This window comes from Anabrus simplex, chromosome 4 (genome assembly GCF_040414725.1).
Source record: "Anabrus simplex isolate iqAnaSimp1 chromosome 4, ASM4041472v1, whole genome shotgun sequence".
NCBI lineage: Eukaryota > Metazoa > Arthropoda > Insecta > Orthoptera > Tettigoniidae > Anabrus > Anabrus simplex.
This window is the reverse complement of record NC_090268.1, coordinates 363,952,664-363,973,355: the sequence shown is the minus strand read 5'-3', so window position 1 is coordinate 363,973,355 and position 20,692 is coordinate 363,952,664. Positions and strand designations below refer to the sequence as shown.

The 20,692-nt window shown below is 41.2% G+C and overlaps 1 protein-coding gene across 1 annotated transcript in view; it reads left to right on the top strand.

Annotated features, from left to right (window-relative positions):
• The window catches only part of Tgt (tRNA-guanine transglycosylase), a 226,103-nt gene extending 205,689 nt beyond the window's left edge, over positions 1-20,414 (top strand). Inside the window, exons 7-8 of the mRNA XM_067145784.2 lie at positions 19,847-20,041; positions 20,126-20,414. Coding sequence (XP_067001885.1) covers positions 19,847-20,041; positions 20,126-20,281 — 351 coding nt within the window. The 3' untranslated portion in view covers positions 20,282-20,414. The remainder of the gene's footprint in view (positions 1-19,846; positions 20,042-20,125) is intronic.
• Positions 20,415-20,692: the final 278 nt, after the last annotated feature.

Below are 20,692 nucleotides of genomic sequence, written 5' to 3'. Positions count from 1 at the left end.
TTACTAGCTTCACCTTTGTCTAAAACCAGTAAAGTCCCTTCGTCACTTTTGCTCTCCAAATCCTGCAAGATCTCTTTGCTGTTGGACCTTGTCATTGAGTGATGTCCCAAGTGATGTTTTTGCCGAGGCATCAAATACCACTCTGACCTTTGTGTTGTCACTATCTGAACGTACCACTGGTTGATGGGGTATGAAGTATGAATTTGGTACATCTTGCTTTCGGTTTGTTTCAATCAAGCTCATATGCCCTAGTTTCTCATATTCATTCATGAAATCTGCATAAGCTGTCTTGAGTTCGAGGTGTCTGCTTAATCTCTTGACTAATGATTCTAGTCTGTATAGTGCGTGTATTCTTGATTCTCTGAGGATGACATCTGGCTTAATAGGGAGCCTTACGATGAATCTACCTGTTGTATCTCTCGAAACGGTGTCCGTGAACTGTCTTTCACATATTCTTTCTTCTGATGTGTAATGTTGAATCTCCGGAATTGCTTGTTGTTTCCAAAATTTCTCCATCTGATCTGATACTTGTTGATTGCTAATTTTCATGCATGCTGTTGTTGATCCTTGTTTGTTCTCAAAAACTTCACCGCCTATAATCCAGCCTAATCGGGTGTTTTGCAGAGCTGGTTGTCCTTCAGTTTCATTCTTGGGTGGACCTATGACTATTTTCCAATAAAGTCCTGCACCAATTAACATGTCGATGTCTCCAGGCTTGTTGAATGTGGGGTCTGCCATGCGAATGTCCTTTGGAATAATAATCTTGTCCTTCTTGATCTCCAACTGTGGCAATCGTCCTGTTATAGTTGGCAAAACTAGAAATTCTGCTTCCACCTCAAATCCGTCATTCCTTGAAGCGAGATGTACTTTCGTAATCCTTTTTGTTTCCACTTTGGAACAATCTACTCCAATGATCTGTGTGTTTGTCTTGACATTCGGTAAACCAAGTTTCTTATACAGACCTTCCTTTATTAGATTCGACTGAGATCCCGGATCCAGTAAGGCTCGGCATGTCATTCTCCTTCCGTGAACATCTTTCACATCAGTTAAAGCTGTTGACAAAAGTATTTGTGATGTTATTCCTTTTGCCAAGCTCACATTGAGTCAAGCAGGTGAATGCTGAGATTCGACACACAGGTTTATGGGCACTTGATTTTCTTTAACGTTTTGTTTCTGTTTGTCATCTTCCTGAGCATATAAAAGTGTGTTGTGTAGAAGTCCACATTTCTTGCATTTTGATCCTCTGCAATTTTTTGCAATATGTCCTGGTTTCAAACAGTTATGACACTGTCCTTTTTCTCAGAGCAGTTTTCTTCTGCCTTCAACTGATCGCTTAATTAATTCTTCACATGTAAAAATGGGGTGACTTCCACCACACAGATTACAGCTTGCCTGAGTCGTCGTCATAACAACTTTCTTGCTAGGTTGTTTGTCCTTCGGATTTGCCTTCATGCTCAATGCCTTGGTTTTGTTGTGATTTAACAGCATATATGATTGGGAACGCTCAGTTAAAAATTTCAAGAAATCATCCAATGTTGGCATCTTTTCTGGAGTGTTGCCTTTCACCCTTTCCTGCCAGTCTCTTTGCTCAATGAAATCCAGCTGCTTCTTTGCTAGATGAATAACCAATGTGTCCCAATATTGTACCGGTTGCTTCATTGCTTTTAATGAAGCCATGTGAGTTTGAATATGAAATTGTAATTGCCTGAGTGATTCAGATTTGTTCTCTCTAAAAATTGTAGGAAACTTGAAAAGTTCATCTAGATGTGTCTCGATTATCATCATTTGATTATCATATGTATCTACAAGCAAGTTCCACGCACTTGTGTAGTTTTCTTCTGAAATGGTAAAACCTTGAATGACTTTGCGTGCCTCGCCCTGCAGAAGACCGATCAGATACTGATATTTTTGGATATTTGTTAGTTGAGTATCATTATGAATGGTTGACTCAAAACTGTTCTTAAAAAGCAACCATTTTGTGAATTCTCCCTTAAATTCCGGTAATTTAATTTCTGGTAATTTCTGTATTCTTCTGTTATGATGTTGTGGAAATTCCTGTTGATGAATGGCGTTGTTTAGTGCCGTGTTCATTTGAGCTAGTAAATTATTTTGAACATCCTCTGCTTCATCTATTATCGTTTGCAGTTGCGTAACTGCGCGGAAATAAATAGATTCAAAAAGCTCTCGCTCTCCCTCACATTCCTCTTGAAACTGTAGTGCAACTGTTTCATCAGTGATCTCTGTTTCCTCTATTTTCATGTGTACTTCTTCAAAAGAATTCCATAGTTCTTCACATTTTTAAATTCTAACCTTCGCCTCTGATTTTGACATGTCAGCTGTAATCGACTTTATTATTCTTGTTAACGAGCCCTTTACTCGACCACGCGATTGTTTCAATTTGTTTAGTTGCGACCACTGCCTGCTCGATCTGCATCCGATGGCTGCTTATACTGCCTGCTCATTATAACATTTTAGCATGGCACTAAATGAAACACTCCGTTTACAAATACCCACAGCAGGTGGCAGCACCAACCGGCTCCTGAACTGTCGGAATGAAATAGCGGGAAATAGGGTAGTACTGTATTTGTTTACAGTGAAAATGGTGTACTGCTGCGTATTCTGCAAATCAAAGAAAGGGAAACCAGAATGCCGTGGTATTTCATTCCATGACACGGGCTTTTTCAGGAGATCCAGTTGAAGCCATGTTTAGTTCTATAAGAATGGGAGGAGGTTGCAATGACATGACTGACTCCTGGGCTACTCAGAATTCTATAAAGAGAATTCTGAAATCCGGTATTTTAATCTCCACCGATGTTGCTAACGTTATCCATAAGCAAAATTCAAAATTTTCTGCCTCAGTATCCTCTCCCGGACTTGACGAAACAGAACCAGTGATGCACGCTGAGTATGTACTTGATTTACTGGAAGATGTTCGTGAGCCCCCTCAGTCGGTGTGTGTCACTTTGGAAACTGCTTCCCATGCATTAGTGTATGGTTATTTAGTGCGTGTAATCGAAGAAAAAACAATGCAGCACGTGCTTGAGTAACATTTCCACCTTAGTTAATGCATCCCCGTTGATGAACTTAATCAGACAGTCGGATAGAGGAGGCCTGCGCTATTCCCAGCAACGATTTATTGGCCTAATTATGGGGCTACAGAAATTTGTTGAAGAGGCTCTACCGTACTGCAAGAAATCTGCAAGTCTGCTCCAGACTATAAAAAAATATGTTCTACCCTCTTTGTGCCACTGCAAGATTTTAAAAGGTTTTAGTAACAGTAAGCACCAGGAACTTGTGTCAGAAACTGTGGTGGCCAAATTCGTGAAACCTCTACCTAGTCATGTAGGGAAGTACCATACAGACAAAGTTTCCAGGTTTTCTTGTTCGTCGAAATCTCTTCCTCGAAAAGTCCTGAAGCTATCACTCCTAGAGCATTACTTTATGCGCACAATTCTTTAATTTTTCTATTACTTTCAGATTTTAAATTTTGCTTGTGTGCTGTTTGTGATTGACCAGAGCGCCACTGCATTAGCGCTGCGCCACTTCCTGCGGCTGTTTGTATGTCGGAAGTGTTCGGGCACCTTCGCGTGCCATCGAGTGAGCGAGAGGTTGACGGGAAAGCAGCATGGCTGCAGGACTATGTTAAAATGTGCTATGCGGACAAGTTCTGTAAATATCTAAACCATCGCGTGAGTGACAGGTTAAACAAATGTATCACGATGTGTATATAGTGTAATAAACCTAGTATATGTATAATTAAGTACAGTTCATCTTTCAATGTGTATGAACCAGCATGTGGTTCCTAGCACCACATGTTCTCAGGGACCTGTCCGTATGAGGTCGGAACATGGTCATAGCGGGCCGGATTCTTGAAAGTGTCGTAATGCTATAATACGTGGTCCTCCGGTGTTTGTGAGTGTATGTTTCGAGTGCTGACAACCTGTGGAGAGAATATTGGAGCACCTGTATCATCATCCCTACGGCATCCTGAACTGACGAGGCGGACAAAGCATAAGTGCACATCACAGCAGTATACCAGAGGTCAGTCATTCCTTTAATTTTTCCTGTCTTTCCTACTCATATCATGGAGTCTAGTGAGAAAAACCTGTTAGTGAAACAACGAGCGGTCATTAAAGGGTCACTGACACGTATCAGTAAATATGTAGGCAAGTTTGTGGCGGGCTCCGATATTAATGCAGTACGTAGCAGGTTGAAACAATTGCCTTCACTCTGGGAAGAATATAAGCATGTTCAGTGTAAACTCGAGATTAATGACGACGAGAACTACGAAAATCATGAACGGGATAGGGAACAATTTGAAGAAAACTATTACGATTTAGAGGCGAGAATGACTACACTGATAGAAAAGAGCACAGCCCCCGAGCAGAATATCGATCAGTTATCTCAGCATTCTTGCTTTAATTCCCAACAGAATTCCATGGAAATACGATTGCCGGTCATTGACCTCCCTACATTTCATGGGCAGTATGAGACTTGGACTCACCGGGCGAGTTGGCCGTGCGCGTAGAGGCGCGCGGCTGTGAGCTTGCATCCGGGAGATAGTAGGTTCGAATCCCACTATCTGCAGCCCCGAAAATGGTTTTCCGTGGTTTCCCATTTTCACACCAGGCAAATGCTGGGGCTGTACCTTAATTAAGGCCACGGCCGCTTCCTTCCCACTCCTAGCCCTTTCCGGTCCCAATCGTCGCCATAAGACCTATCTGTGTCGGTGCGACGTAAAGCCAATAGCAAAAAGACTTGGACTCATTTTCAAGACACTTTTCAGGCTTTAATTGTTGACAATTTAAAACTATCAAACGTTCAACGTTTTCATTATCTACTTTCAGCACTCAAGGGCGAGCCTCATCAATTAATTCAGAACATTCTTGTTTCTAACTCTAAGTTTGTAGTAGCTTGGGAAGTCGTATGTAAGAGGTACAACAACAGAAAACTGATAGCAACACAACATATCAAGGCTCTATTGTCATTACCTACATGTCACAAAGATATAGCATCAGACCTTAGGAAGTTGAACAACCACTTAGTAAGCAATTTAAACGCTATTCAGAACCTCAACCTTTCAGTGCCTTTACACGAAGCCTTACTCCAGCAGCTTATGTTAGACAAGTTAGATCCCGCTACCCGTAAAGAGTTCGAAATGAAAGCTCCAAGCAATGATTTTCCGAGACTCGCTGAGGTATCCACCTTTCTGGAAGAGAGGGCACAAGTGTTAGAATTGATGATGGCAACACGGGAACAGAGGGGGAGCGCAGCAAATCCAGCTAAGCACCAGTATGTGAGAAACAATGAGAGCCCAATTCGAGTTAACTCGTACCTACAAGGGGGAAGTGTGACTTTTGTGACTTAGATCATCTGTTACATCGGTGCAAAGGATTTCTGCAAGCTAACACAAGAGAACGGTATGATTTTGTCAAAAGAAAGGGTTTGTTTTAACTGTTTTAGGCATCATAGTGTCAACGTGTGAAAATCTGATAGCTATAAGACTTGCCAGCGTAGACATCACACTTTGATTCACTTTGACAGTGCCATACACAATCAAATGACTACAAACAAGGATACCCAAGCTAGTAGAGGTACCGGTATTAGAGACGACGAACAGGGTCAGAGTAATGCTAGTTACTGCACACTAAAATTCAAGCCACAGTCTCAAGTAATGCTGTCCACTGCAATAGTAGGAGTTGCAGACAACAATGGTCGAATTCATCAGTGCCGAGCTCTACTTGACAATGGATCGCAATCACATTTCATAACCAAGTCACTTGCAAGTAAGCTGAGGCTGCAGAGACATAGAAACTGTATTCCAATTAGTGGTATAAATAACACTGCTGTCACCGCATCTAAAAGTGTTCGTATCATTTCTAATGTGTCCAGATTCGAAACTGTTATAATGTGTTCTATACTCCCTCACATAACAGGTGATATTCCAGCGAACCATATTGATTGTAAATCGTGGAACCTGCCTAAGGATATCACATTGGCGGATCCTCACTTCAACAAGCCAGGACCAGTAGACATGCTCATCGGTGCGGAGATTTTTATGTAGTTGTTGCAAGAAGGGTGGCGTAAAAACTGCAATGAGCTACCCATCTTGAAAAATACTGTATTGGGATGGATACTGTCAGGTCCAATAAAGTCGCGGGCTCGGACTAGTGAGAGAGCAGAAACTCCACCCGCTTCATCATTTTTCCTCAGACAGGACGATGACCTCTATAGGAAGATGGAAAAATTCTGGGCAATAGAAGAAGTGACAACTAGAAAAATGCCCCTAACCCAGGAGGAGCAGTACGGCGAAGAGCATTTCGTAACTCACACCAAACGGGACAACAGTGGACGTTTCATTGTAAGGTTGCCTACGAAGGCAGAAGGTCTGCAACTTGGAAACTCTTACAAAATAGCGGAGAAACGATTCAGACTACTGGAACAGAAGCTTGAGAAGAGACCTGATCTGCGAGCTGATTACGTGAATTTCATGGAGGAGTATGAGACCCTGGGTCATACGAAGCTGGCCCCAGATATATGCAAAGACGAAGGAGCATTCTGCTATCTCCCACACCATGCAGTTTTGAAGGCTGAGAGTACCATTACTAAGACACGGGTTGTATTCGACGCGTCCTGCAAAACTGACAATGGCGTTTCCCTCAGTGACACTCTCGCGGTGGGACCTACTATTCAACAAGATCTACTATCAATTGTGACAAGGTTTCGCACACATCAGATTGCGATGACGGCAGACATTACGAAAATGTACCGTCAGATCAGAGTAGACGACAAGGATGTTAACTTACAGCGTATAATCTGGCGAAAACATCCATCCGAGCCTCTACGCACCTACCAACTGAAGACGGTAACATACGGTACATCCTCAGCGTCCTTCCTAGCCACAAGGTGTCTGACTCAACTGGCTGAAGAAGAAGCCCACTTATTTCCTACAGCATCTCGCGTGTTGAAACGGGACTTCTACATGGACGATGTGTTGTGTGGTAGCGATACAGTGGAAAATGCTATAGAGCTGCGAGGAGAACTACAAGAATTGCTACAACGCGCAGGCTTCCTGCTCCGCAATTGGACTTCGAATCACTCCGCGTGCTTGAGATGATACCAGCAGAACTGAGAGAATCACAGTTACCCCTACGATTTGACAAGGAAGACAATATTAAAACGCTAGGATTGCTGTGGCATCCCTAGCTTGACAAGTTCCAGTTTGAGGTTCACATCAAGGAGAACAATGGAGGCCCTACGAAACGAAATGTGCTTTCAATTATAGCCTTTATATTTGATCCACTAGGGCCGATAGGACCAGTAATTGTAATGTGTAAAATTTTCATGCAGCAGTTGTGGCAAGAAAAACTAGAGTGGGATGAACCATCTCCTTTACTTGAAGGCTGGATTAAAATCTTTACTGATCTTCCAACACTAAACAACATTCATGTTGACAGGTGGACAGCTTGCAAAACAGGTTGATTCTTTGCACGGGAAGAGTCGTCCAGATACAAGTTCGTGGCTTCTCAGACGCTTCTGAACGGGCCTACGCAGCATGTGTGTATATCCGCAGTACCAATCAACACGGTGAAGTTTCGGCACATTTGGTATGTTCGAAATCTAGAGTTGCTCCTCTGAAACAACAGTCTCTACCTAGATTAGAACTGTGTGGGGCTCTTTTGTTGGCACGTCTGGTGGATAAGACTACCAACACCCTGAATCTGAAAATTGACAATACTTTCTTGTGGACTGACTCGACCATAGTACTCTCGTGGCTTCCAGCTGAACCGACGAGATGGAAAATGTTCGTTGCAAATCGTGTCTCTGAGATACAGCAGTTGACTAGAAGAGCCGAATGGGGTCATGTTATGTCAGAAGACAATCTGTCCGATGTTCTTTCAAGGGCAGAAGGACCACTCAGCCTACAATATAATGAACAATGGTGGCATGGACCGGCATGGTTGGTGCAAGACGCAAGTACCTGGCCCACTAAGGATTCAAACGATTCTGCAGACGAACTTCTAGAAAGAAGGGATACGGTACAATGTTTACTCAGTGCCACTCCATCTGACGAAGTCACGACACTGTTCTCATCTCTCCGTCGTCTACAGAGGGTGATGGCTTATTGCAACAGATTTGTTTTCAATTCCAGAAGACACAACGTAAGAAGAACAGGACCATTATCTGCAGAAGAGCTAGCAATGGGACTTCAGATATGTATCAAACTTGCTCAACGTGTGCCATTCGCAAGGGAAATAGGCGAGTTGAAGTCGAACTCATCAGTTTCACCGCAAAGTTCAATAAGAAATCTGGACCCATTCCTAGATGGGAACGATGTATTACGAGTAGGGAGACGCTTACAAAACTCTTTGAAACCATTTGCAGAAAGGCATCAAATCATATTACCTCAGCGTCATAATACAACCAAGTTGATTGTGGCTGACGAGCATATTCGGCTGCTACATGCTGGTGCGAATCATGTAGCAGCCTCTCTTAAGTCCAGATATTGGGTAGTGAGCATAAAGAAAGTGGTACGGAGTGTCATTCACCAATGTGTGGAGTGTTTCAGACTACGAGCCTCTACAGCAACGCAGCTCATGGGGCAGCTACCTTCTCGAGTGACTCCATCGCGCCCATTCTTGACCACGGGAGTTGACTACGCTGGCCCGTTGTACATTAAACAGGGTGCAACCAGGAGCAAGGTCAAGGTAAAATGCTACATAGCATTGTTCGTTTGCCTTTGCACCAAGGCAATACACTTGGAATTAGTTCGTGACTTGACCACACAGGCCTTTATTGCCGCCTTACGGAGATTCGCGGCCAGGAGGGGGAGGTGTACAAACCTATACAGTGACAATTAACTTTGTAGGAGCTAGAAATGAATTGTTGAAGGTGCATCGGTCGGAACAGTGGAAGACAGATGTGCTGAACAACGCAGCGCAAGAGGGATTCACTTGGCATTTCATTCCTCCTGATTCACCTCACTTCGGGGGACTCTGGGAAGCTGGGGTAAAATCCATGAAACATCATTTGCGAAGAACCGCTGGCAATGCCTGCTTGACATGCGACGAGATGTATACCCTACTTTGCCAAATAGAGGCATGCCTAAACTCAAGACCGCTCGTTAGACTCTCAGACGACCCTGATGAACCCTCATACCTGACTCCTGGCCACTCTCTGATCGGAGCCCCCCTGCTATCCTTCCCTGAACCTGACCTTAGTGATAGTGTGCACTGTTATACTTCCAGATGGCGCTACATTCAGGCGCTGCAGCAGAACTTTTGGAAACAGTGGTCTAATGACTATCTTAATAGCTTACAACAGCGGCAGAAATGGTTGACGAGTCAGCCTAACCTTCAGCTTGGAACTATCGTCTTAGTTAAGGGCGACAACATTCCTCCTCTCTCTTGGCGACTTGCAACGGTCGAGGAAACTCATCCTGGGAAGGACGGACGAGTGCGTACGGTTACAATTCGCACCAGCAATGGAATTTTGAGGCGTTCTGTACATAAGTTATGTCCATTGCTAGCTCAAGGCTGATACTTGCAAATACATTCAGTGTCTCATTTCGTGTTGGTGTTAAATTCTTTGCTCTTGTATTGTAAGACTTTAATTGATCAGTGTCCTTTATTGTTTGTGTTTAGTGCTGTACTTTTTGTTGTAGGATTTGAACTTGTTCATTTAGGTTTCATTATTTGAACATCTGTGTACATTTTTGCTCAGTTACTTTGGTTGAAGTTGTGCGTGTTTCATATCGGCATATGTATTGATGGTGAAAGAACTTCATAATATGACTATGTGTTCAATTTAAATTCAACATTTCTTGTTATTGTTAAATGTGATACATTTAGGTGTGGCGGTATGTTTGTGATTGACCAGAGTGCCTCTGCATTAGCGCTGCGCCACTTCCTGTGGCTGTTTGTATGTCGGAAGTGTTCGGGCACCTTCGCGTGCCATCGAGTGAGCGAGAGGTTGACGGGAAAGCAGCATGGCTGCGGGACTATGTTAAAATGTGCTATGCGGACAAGTTCTGTAAATATCTAAACCATCGCCTGAGCGACAGGTTAAACAAATGTATCACGATGTGTATATAGTGTAATAAACCTAGTATATGTATAATTAAGTACAGTTCATCTTTCTATGTGTATGAACCAGCATGTGGTTCCTAGCACCACGTGTTCTCAGGGACCTGTCCGTATGAGGTCGGAACATGTGCTTATCTAGCTGTATTCACATGATAACTGGGTACGTCTGGTGCTGCGATCTAGCGGCAGATTGTTTGTAAATCGTGTTACATGTTTGAATATGGAATGAGCAGGCAATATAAGCAGCCATCGGATGCAGATCGAGCAGGCAGTGTTGCGACATACTGAAATTAAAGTTAGCCTAAGCTGTGAAAGTTCGAAGGGATTGCGTGAAGGTTATGTATAAATTCAAAGGAATCGTGTTGCTGAATTGAGGTTATATGACAAAGTAATATGGATCTTTTATATTTATGACAACAGGAGGATCAATGGACTTCAATTATTATTTTATTATTATTATTATTATTATTATGTTGATCACTGCATGTTTATGTTACGAACATGCACTAAAGGGAAAGAGGCTAGAATCTAAGTCTAAGAGTAGCATATGTATAGCAAGGATGGTGAATTCACTCACGGTCGCATGGAGATTCTTACAGTGAGCGTCGAGAAGAATGTAAATCTTGTCTTTACTTCTTTGGATGTACTAAGTACAAGAACTTGAATCGTACTTGCCTGTTTACTGATTTATGCTGCAATCCGTTGAAGTTGGTGGCCTTAGCAGTCTGATTTTCGTTATGAACGAGAGTGCAATATCCGTGAATGATTCCACGAATTCGAGATATGTTGTATTTTTACTCCGGTGCTTAACCTCAATTGCGACGCATTGTTTTCACTTCTGCATTTCACATTTCATGATCTTGCTTGTATTAAACATCTCAGGTTATTGAGAGCCGTGCTGTTGGGCGCCAACGTTTGTTTTTGATTTTGAAGTAAAGGAACTTGGTGCTTTCTATACTTTATTGCATTTGATATGTCTTAATGATGCAACATCACAACTTGATGACGGACATGACTGTTGCTTGCGTAACCATTTTCAACAATACAAAATCATCCAACTAATCGGTAATAGGCTTGGAAAGTGCCAACTTCAATTAATGAAATACATTCTCTTCATAACAAATCATTTTGGGGTGTTGACAAGCACTGCTGTTAAGCTGTTTTTGAAGGTTAAGGTCATTATCTAAATGAATCTAAAGTTATGTTTCGTTAATGATATTTTAAGGAACCTGGTAGTCTTATTCAAGAATGTAAGCACCACCTAATTTCGTTCCCGGCAGGGTCGTCCAGCATCTTCCACACATCCTGTTGTCTGTCTATTCTTATTAGTCATCCTTGTTTGTGTATTCTGTTTATCATTCCTTTGCTTGTTTATTATCTTACTGTTTTTTTATGCCTATAATGTTGCCGAGAGGTACAGCTATTGACATCAGTTTAGTCTTGAAAAGGCTAATTTTCATAGCTTTCCATACCATACTCACCGCACCTATATTCAAGTTCCAAAATATTAGACTGCAGGCTTTTGGCACAATCTGCCATTAAGACCAAACTGCTTATTTTGTGTTCACCTAAGTGAATGCCTCCCTGCTACTTTATACCTTTCAGCAGATGATCCATGTAAACTATGAATAATGAAGGTGAAACATTACAACCTTGTCTAACCCCTGTAAGTATCTTGAACCAAGAACTCATTCTACCATCAATTCTCACTGCAGCCTAATTGTCTGCATAAATGCCTTTAATTGATTTTAATAATCTATACTTAATCCCATAGTCCTATTAGCTTCGATATCTTCCCCACATTTACCAATCATCCTTTCGTATCCTTCAGTTCTGTTTCCAACTCTCGCATTGAAATCACCCATTAGCACTATTCTATCCTTGCTGTTGACCCTGACTATGATATCACTCAGTGCTTCATAAAACTTGTCAAATTCATCCTCATCTTCACCCTCACATGGTTGAATACACTGAGACAACTTTCGTCCTAATTCCTTCAACTGTCAAATTTACCCACATCATTCGCTCATTTACATGCCTAACGGAAACTGTGTTGCAGACAATAGTATTCCAGATGAACAGTCCTACCCACGTTTTTTACACCTGTCAAGTACACTTCATAATCTCCTATCTGTTCCTCATTATCTCGCCTTACCCGAATATCATTAACTCCTAACACATTCAAACGCATCCTCTTTGCTGACTCAGCCAGTTCTACTTTCTTTCTTCCTTAAGCTGCATTAATATTGATAGCTCCCCATTGAATTCCATTTTGATGTTTAAAAGGAAACCCTCACCTGTCAAATGGGAGTGGGTCTCCATTACTCCATTGGTCTTGAACTTGCTTAAAACATTCTGAGTGTGCTTGGTGAAAATTCTGTGAAGCTCGATACTTACACATAGTTCCAGTGAGGATCTATCTTTTGCTAGTGGCTTTACGTCGCACCGACACAGATAGGTATTATGGTGTCGATGGGATAGGGAAGACCTAAGAGGTGGAAGGAAGTGGCCATGGCCTTAATTAAGGCACATCCCCAGCATTTGCCTGGTGTGAAAATGGGAAACCATGGAAAACAATCTTCAGGGCTGCCGATAGTGAGGTTCGAACCCACTATTTCTCGAATGCAACCTCACAGCCGAACGCCCCTAACCGCACGGCCAACTCCCCCAGTGATCTATTTTTAACAGGTTAAGGACCACCAGTAGATTGTCCAGTCCCAGCCACCTGAGCACAAGGAAGGCCATGACTCAGAATATGTCCAAGATGTTTGCTCCCATTCCATAGCAACTGGTATCCCAACCCTCAGGACCACTTACTAGGCCACTCAGCTATTGTCCATGGTTCACAAACTAGGACTTGACTATAGTAACCTCCATTACGATCCACTAAAAGAAAGACATTGATCTAAACTTATTTGCTGCAACCTTTATCATTGGAGGATGGAATAAGAATGGTGGCGACCATTCCTGACAAGTAAAGGCTGTTGTGAAGTAAAGATAAGATAATGATCAAAGGAGCTGTTATCTAATGCAAAGGCTAGATTAGCACCAGTTGATGCCCAGTTTCAAAATCTCTAAGGGCAAAAGGATGGGAAGATATGTTTAAGGACTTGAACTTAATATGGTTTGATGGAGCCAGTTATAAATGGGGACAGGAAGATCTTCATTATGAATTTTGCAGGTATTACCGTGACCACATGCAGTATTTACTAGTGGAATTTTCTTACTTTTATTTTTTTAACCTCAGTAAGTGAGGAGAGGGAAAATGATGTGAATTTAACTTTGAATCTAAAATATCCATGAAATTTCATCACCTTTTTGGTATGGTCCTTTAGCAGTTGCTGGCATAGAGAAGTCCTAGTTTGAAGAGAGAAGTTGTTACTCTTCATGAATCTACACAGCCATCCGTCTGCCTGCTTTTCTCTATGATCTCCAGCTCCTTTAACTGTAACATTTCATATGTAATGAACAGTTGTTTTTATCTTAATCTAGTTACAGTACATGTTTTAACTGATTTCTGTTTTCTCCCTCTTTTTTTTTTTTTTGTCGCTTTTTCAGTTTCTGGAATTTGCCCTGATTTTGGTCCCCAAAATGATGAGGCTGTCTACTTGGCACACTATAATCATTCTTTGTTTACACCAGTAACATACATGTGATGCCTCTACACAGAACAAACTGATAACTAGCCATTGAAACCATGGATGTATTCACGACTAGATATTTTGATTTTTAAAAAATAGAAAACAGTTTCTGATGATGATGGAAAACGTTTACATAATCATGGCAGCAAAATATGGAAATTTTTATTTTCCCCTAAATTTCAGTTTCAAAATAAAGGCTATTAAGATCACATAGGTGAATACAGTCTTTGTTTGATAGAGTGTTTGTAGTTAGGCCAACGTAGAAAGCTGGCCAGTCTCCGTTGACCGAGTGAGTGGCTGCGTGGTTTGGGTCACGTAGCTTTCGACTTCCATTCGGGAGATAATGGGTTCGAACCCCACTTGGTAAGTTATTCCAATCCCTAACTCCCCTTCCAATAAATGAATATTTGCCCCAAATTGTCCTCTTGAATTCCAACTTTATCTTCAAATTAGAGGATATCCAGGAACAGTTAGATGCTTGGGTAGATGAGGTGGAACAATATGGAATAAAATTTAATGCCAGGAGCGGGATAGTGATCACAACTAGAAGGAAGGAGAGACTTACGAGAGGGTTAAGACTTGGAGGGGAACAGCTTAGGAAGGTAGAGTTTCAAGTACTTAGGAAGTATCATAGAGGAAAGTGGAAGAAATGATAAGGAAATAATCGAGCGTGGAAGACAAGCAGGAGCATTCCTGAAAAGTGTCAGAAGCCTGGTTTGGAGCAAAGATGTCCCTCAGAGAAGCAAAAGGGTGATATACGGGATGTACTATATACCTGTACTGACGTATGTAGCTGAGGCTTGGTTAATGAGGCGAAGAACCGTGAATAGAATACAGGCAAGTGAAATGAAATTTCTGAGAAGTAGGATAGGAGTGACAAGATGGGATAAGATGAGAAATGAGAAGGTTCAAGATATAGTAAAAGAAGAGCCACTACAGAATAGGATAGAGGCATCTAGATTTAGATGGTATGGACACCGAGGAGGAGGCATGAAATGGAGATAACAGGTAAACGGCCAAGAGGAAGACCAAGAGACAGGTGGATAAAAGGAGTGGAAGAGTGTGTATTGAGAAGAGGAGAGGACTGGACAAGAGTGACTAGTGAGAAGTAGTGGGAAGACAAGAGGAAATGGAGAGGCTTATGTTCCAGGCAGACCCGGCCAACAGCTGGAATCTGCAAATGATGATGATGATGATATATATATACAAATATTTCAGGTTCCCTATGGGAATCAACATCTATAACATACCACTTGGTCGAATAGCTCGTCTTCTTTCTTCCAAGTCTTCCCAGCACAAACTTTGCAACATATTTGTAACACTACTCTTTTGTTGGAAATCACCCAGAACAAATTGAGCTGCTTTTCTTTAGATTTTTCCAGTTTTTTGATCAAGTAATTCTGGTGAGGGTCCCATACACTGGAACCATACTCTAGTTGCAGTATTACCAGAAACTTATATGCCCTCTCCTTTAGGAGGGGGGATCAAATATAAATGGGATTTTATTTTTTATTTAAATTCATTTATTAAAAAACACAAGACAATTACAATTTATTTTTCCACATAGTTTCCTTCTTTGGAAATGCATTTGTCCCAGCGTTTGGGCAGCTTTGTCATGCCCCCATCATAAAAAGAGCAGGGTCGTGTCACCAGCCAGTTGTGCACGAAGTGTTCCACACTCTCGTCATCTTCAAATTGTTGCCTTCTAGAGAGCTTCTTAAAGCGGTCCGAACAAATGGAAATCGCAGGGCGATAAGTCCAGGCTGTAAGGAAGATGATCAAGTGTAGTCCAGTGCTTTTCCTGTAGCTTGGAGACAGTTAGAGCTGCAGTATGGGCCCGTGTATTGTCGAATCAGTTGGTCTCATCTTTAGCGGGGATATGCAACCCTCGCCTCGTTCAACAGCTCGCAGTAGTAAGCAGCATTGATTGTGTATCACTCATGCAAGAAATCAATTAGCAAAATACCTCGCCCATCGAAAAAATGGTGCAAGAACCTTGCCAGCTGACAGTCGAGTCTTGGCTTTCACTGGTGCTGCCTCCCATTTCCTCCGCCACTCCTTAAATTGACGCATCTGTGACAATGTTTGATCACTGAACTGTTCAGTCAATCTCTGGCAAATTTCCGCCCCTGTAACTCCTTAATGAGCAAGAAATTTTATAATTATGTGTTGTGCAATGGAGGGGTGCACCTGTTGCTCCAACATCGTGAGCATTACTGATGAAACGGCGGGAAATACCTAACAGCACACTCTTCCCACTCCTAACGGTCCAGTCTAAGCATAGCAGAAGTGCAGGGCCAGCCCTACCAACTGTTCAGGTTCAGAAACAAAAATCCCATTTATATTTGATCGACCTTCGTACATAGTTTCTCTTCTTCATCCATTCCCTTCTCCAGATTTTCTCTGGGTTGGGTATTGTACCAAAGCCCTTACTCGATCTTTCCACCATTGCTCTTCTAGTAGTGTATTGCTGTTGACTCCTGTATTTTAATACAGTCCACAACAGAGCTCCTCCACCTCATTCTAGGCCGTCCCCTAGGCCTCTTTGCAATCTCTGTATCCATGAATGTTATCTTTGGTATTCTCTCTCCTGGCATTCTCATCATGTGTCCAACCATTGTAGCTTTACTATATCAATCTCTTCTTGAAGTTTACACACTCCCACACTTACATCTCATCTTGTCTTTCCCTGTATGCTCCTCAAGAACCTCATTTCAGCTGCTTGTATCTTACTTTGGTTCCACTTAGTCAACATCCAGGCTGCTGAAGCATAGGTCAGTATAGGTTTATAATAGGACAAGTTTAAAACCTTCTTGCACTTCATTGGCATATCTTTGTTCCATACAATGTCTCTCACACACTGGTAGAAACTTGCAGACTGCTATATTCTTAAAGCAATTTCTCCATCCAAATTTCCATCTTGTGACGCTGCCCAAATATTTAAAAATTTTCACTGCTTCAAGAGGTTCATTTCCTATTTTTATCACTCCCGTGGATTTTCTGTTACCTTTCGTCATGATCAAAGTCTTGCCTTTTGCAGTACTAATCTTCATTCCAAAATTTCTTATCTCCTCATTCCATAAATTAACTTTTGTCTATACTTCCTCTTCATTATCTTCATTATAACATCATTACTATAACTCCTAAATACCCTCATAACCATGTGCAGAGATCTGTACCCTTTACTTACAATCCCATTTATGTGTTTACCCCAATGAAGATGTTTCCTTATTTTAACACCCAGGTACTTACAATGATCCCGAAAAGGAACTTTCACCCCATCAACATAGTAATTAAAACTGAGGGGATTTTTCCTATTTGTGAAATTCACAACCTGACTTTTAACACCGTTTATCATCGTACCATTGCCTGTTGTCCATCTCACAACATTATCGAGGTCATTTTGCAGTTGCTCACAATCCTGTAACTTATTTATAACATCATCTGCAAAGAGCCTTATCTCTGATTCCACTTCTGTACTCATATCAGGAAGTGTGAATGTGTTTGAGATTTTGTGGGCGTGTGAATGTGACTGGGTCTTTTAGGAAGAAGCTTATGGGTGTGTCATAGGGATGAGAGAAGACTGAATGCTTGTTTTAAGATGTGAATAATTTTGTGGAGTACAGGGTGATATATACCATAGTTGGTTGCTGTTGTCTTCACAGTTTACGTTGATCCTGTAGATTAAATAAGAACTTTGGTTGAGAAAGATTCTGGTTATTGTGTCAGACTCATCCTTTTCACCCTTTCTGGCCAACTTGCCTAAGAAAAAGCTTGTTTACCCCAATTGTATTAACTTTGCAAGGCTTAGAGGAATCTTATCATTTTCATGGACCTGCACTTGCTCTAACCAGGATCTCTAATTGCCCAATCACCTTGTTTTTCTCCTTAAAATAACAGCCACCACCACTCTGCAATGGAGACCATTGTAATTTAATAGTCCAGCATGTGTTTGGCCGTGTGAAATACGAAAGAGCAAGTTACCTAAAAGGTTCCGGGCGAGTAGCTATTGGCTTGCATTTGGGAGATGGTGGGTTAAAAAAACACCGTTAGCAACCCTGAAGGTGGATTTCCCATTTTCACACCCGGTAAATGGCGCAGCTCTACCTTAATTAAGGCCACAGTTTTTTTTCCCCAATCCTAATACATCATCATAAGACCTGTCCAAATCAGTGTGATGTAAAACAAATAGAAAAAAACCTTGAAGATATTTTCATCTCTTCTCCACATTACTTGGGTAATTTGATGCTGTCCAAGAAGTGGACTCCATGTGGTAGTTCAGTGAGGTGTCGCTTTCCATTCTGGTACCTATTTTGATTTTGATTTCATGTATTTCTTCATTCTCTGCTATCTAAAGTGTTATTGCTATTTGTATAATTTAAATAAACCAAAATTTAACATAGAAAAATACATAACTAACAAGGGAGTTGTTTGGATTGGATCAGACTGATTGCAAAGAAACATTATCAATTATGACATCATAAACATAAAGGTAATAGTCATTCTGCTGTAAAATAATATTTACCCACTTAAAATTAGTGATTTGTTGCTGCAGTTTTATAGGGAACATAGTGTATCAAGGGCATTGATTGTATTGAAACATGGTAAGATGATCAATACATTAGAACATTATTCCATACCTTCCGTTGTTACGTAGGCTGTCCGCAGCCTGACAAAACTAGTGATTCTGAAGAGGTACCTGGCAGCTTTCTCATTTGTACTAATAAAAGGTTGTATTAATAGTATCCACTGTACACAGATATTGAAAGTTTACTAACCTGATATATGAAGGCTATTCAAAAAGAAACTAGCCGGAGGCTATAAAACAAAAACCGCTGGAAGGGTTGTAATGCAATTGCCTGCGGAAAAAGGTAAGAGTGCTGAGGTCTTAAATTCACCAGTGGAGGGACATGGGTGCACACTATATGATAACAGAGCGAGTAAGTGCACGTGTTGATCGTCCACTGCACCCAGTCATGCTGACAAGAGTGAAATAAAGGCTTCAGAAGAAGAGCAAAGGGGTGTAGAGCGTTTCCTGACAGCAGGAATGAGGGGAATGAAAATTCTTTGAAGAATGGTCCAAGTCTATGGAGAACACTGCATGTCCGTTGCAAGTGTCAAGGTGTGCACAAGCGATTCAGGGAAGGACGGATATTGTTGGCCGATGATGCACAGTCTGGAATGCCACACCGCATTACTGATGCCATTGTTCAGCAGGTGGATGCCCTCATTATGCAAGATCGGTGAGTTACGGTAGCAGCCATTGCCACAGAGGTCGGAGTGAGCGTCGGAATTGTTCATGCTATCATTAAAGACAAATTGAAATTTCGTTAAAAGTGCACCCAATGGGTGTCTCACAGTATTTAACCAGCACAGGATGCATGTTGAATGGATCTCTCTCTTGAACATCTGCTGCCGCTATGCCAAGGTACGGGATGAGTTCCTGTCATGACTGGTCACTGGAGACGAGACGTGGTGTCATCACATTAAACTCAAGTCAAAATGACAATCTCCAGTGGAAGCATGCAGGGTCTCCGCGAGCCAAAAAATCCAAGGTGAGATAAAGAAGGCTCTGAGAGGCAAACAATTTACCTCAGACAACGACATCAAGCAGTATGTTCGGAACAATACAACCCCATTCACTGCCTTGTGTCACAGTGGGACAAGTGCCTCAACAGTGCTGGGTAATACTTTTGAAATAACAGTACAGGTTTTCATTTTATAGCATTCGGCTTGTTTCTTTTTGAATGGCCCTTATATTAATATATTGTTTGTATTGGTAAAATAGGCCTCTTCAGCGTGAAATTATGTTCTTTTGTCAAAATCTCGGAATAAAGTATTTTAAATACCGGTAACTTGAAAATAGAACTATTAGTATATTTCTACAGTGCATACACAAATTCATTCTACATCATAGTCATCAGCCAACTGCTGTTAACCGTCTAGTTGTTTTCAGCAATATTAATCAACACTATCATTGATGTTATGGCATAGTAGTTAGTACCATTACCATTATTACCATTGCATTTTCTTGTAAGTATGATACTGAACATTGTGGATGTAGTAACTTCATTGTCTTATACTTTATTTGCATTATTTGAATTTCTTTTTTTCCAACAGAGATTTGGCTGTGCTTTAGTTGCTACTGGCCAACTTAACCTTAAGCATAAAATATATTCCAAGGATTTCCAGTCCATAGATGAGAAGTGTGGTTGTTCAACTTGCAAACATTATACTCGAGCTTACCTACACTCAATTGTTACCAATGAAACAGTTGCTTGTCACCTACTGACTGTGCATAATGTTGCATTTCAGGTAATTTTAACACTGAATAACTTAAACTGATCTTTACCTGTGTGTGTATTTATTAAAGAGTTGCTGTGTACTTTTTTTTTTCAGATGCAGTTAATGAAATCAATACGTGAAAGTATTAAGGTACAGAAATTCCCTGAATTTGTCAGAAGTTTCATGTTGGGCATGTTTCCTGACAAAAACTATCCTCAGTGGATTGTGGATGCATTGAATGCTGTAAATATTAAACTAAATGACAGGTGATTCTTATCAAGAAATAGGAGATATAAACTTTGGTGCTCATTCATAAGACATTCTCACTTTCATTTCCTTGATGTACTTGATTTTAGTAAAAATACTGAATATAATTGAAGAACCTGTTTCCAAAACTCAGTCATCCAAACTCTGCTAGTGCTAATACAATGCTTAGGAGTTAGTTCTTATATCCCAATTTTTGATGAGGGAGTACCATGTTCTTCTGTACAAAAAAGAGGAAAGAAATAAGTTTTTACAAGGATACCTACAAGGAAGACTTCAACTAATCTTCTTCTTCTTTTCCTACCCCTTGACCCACACTTGTGGGGTCGTGGGTGCGAACTGTGTTGAACCTGTGAGTTTGGCCCTCTTTTACAGCAAGATGCCCTTCCTGACCAACTTTATATCAAGGGATGTAAT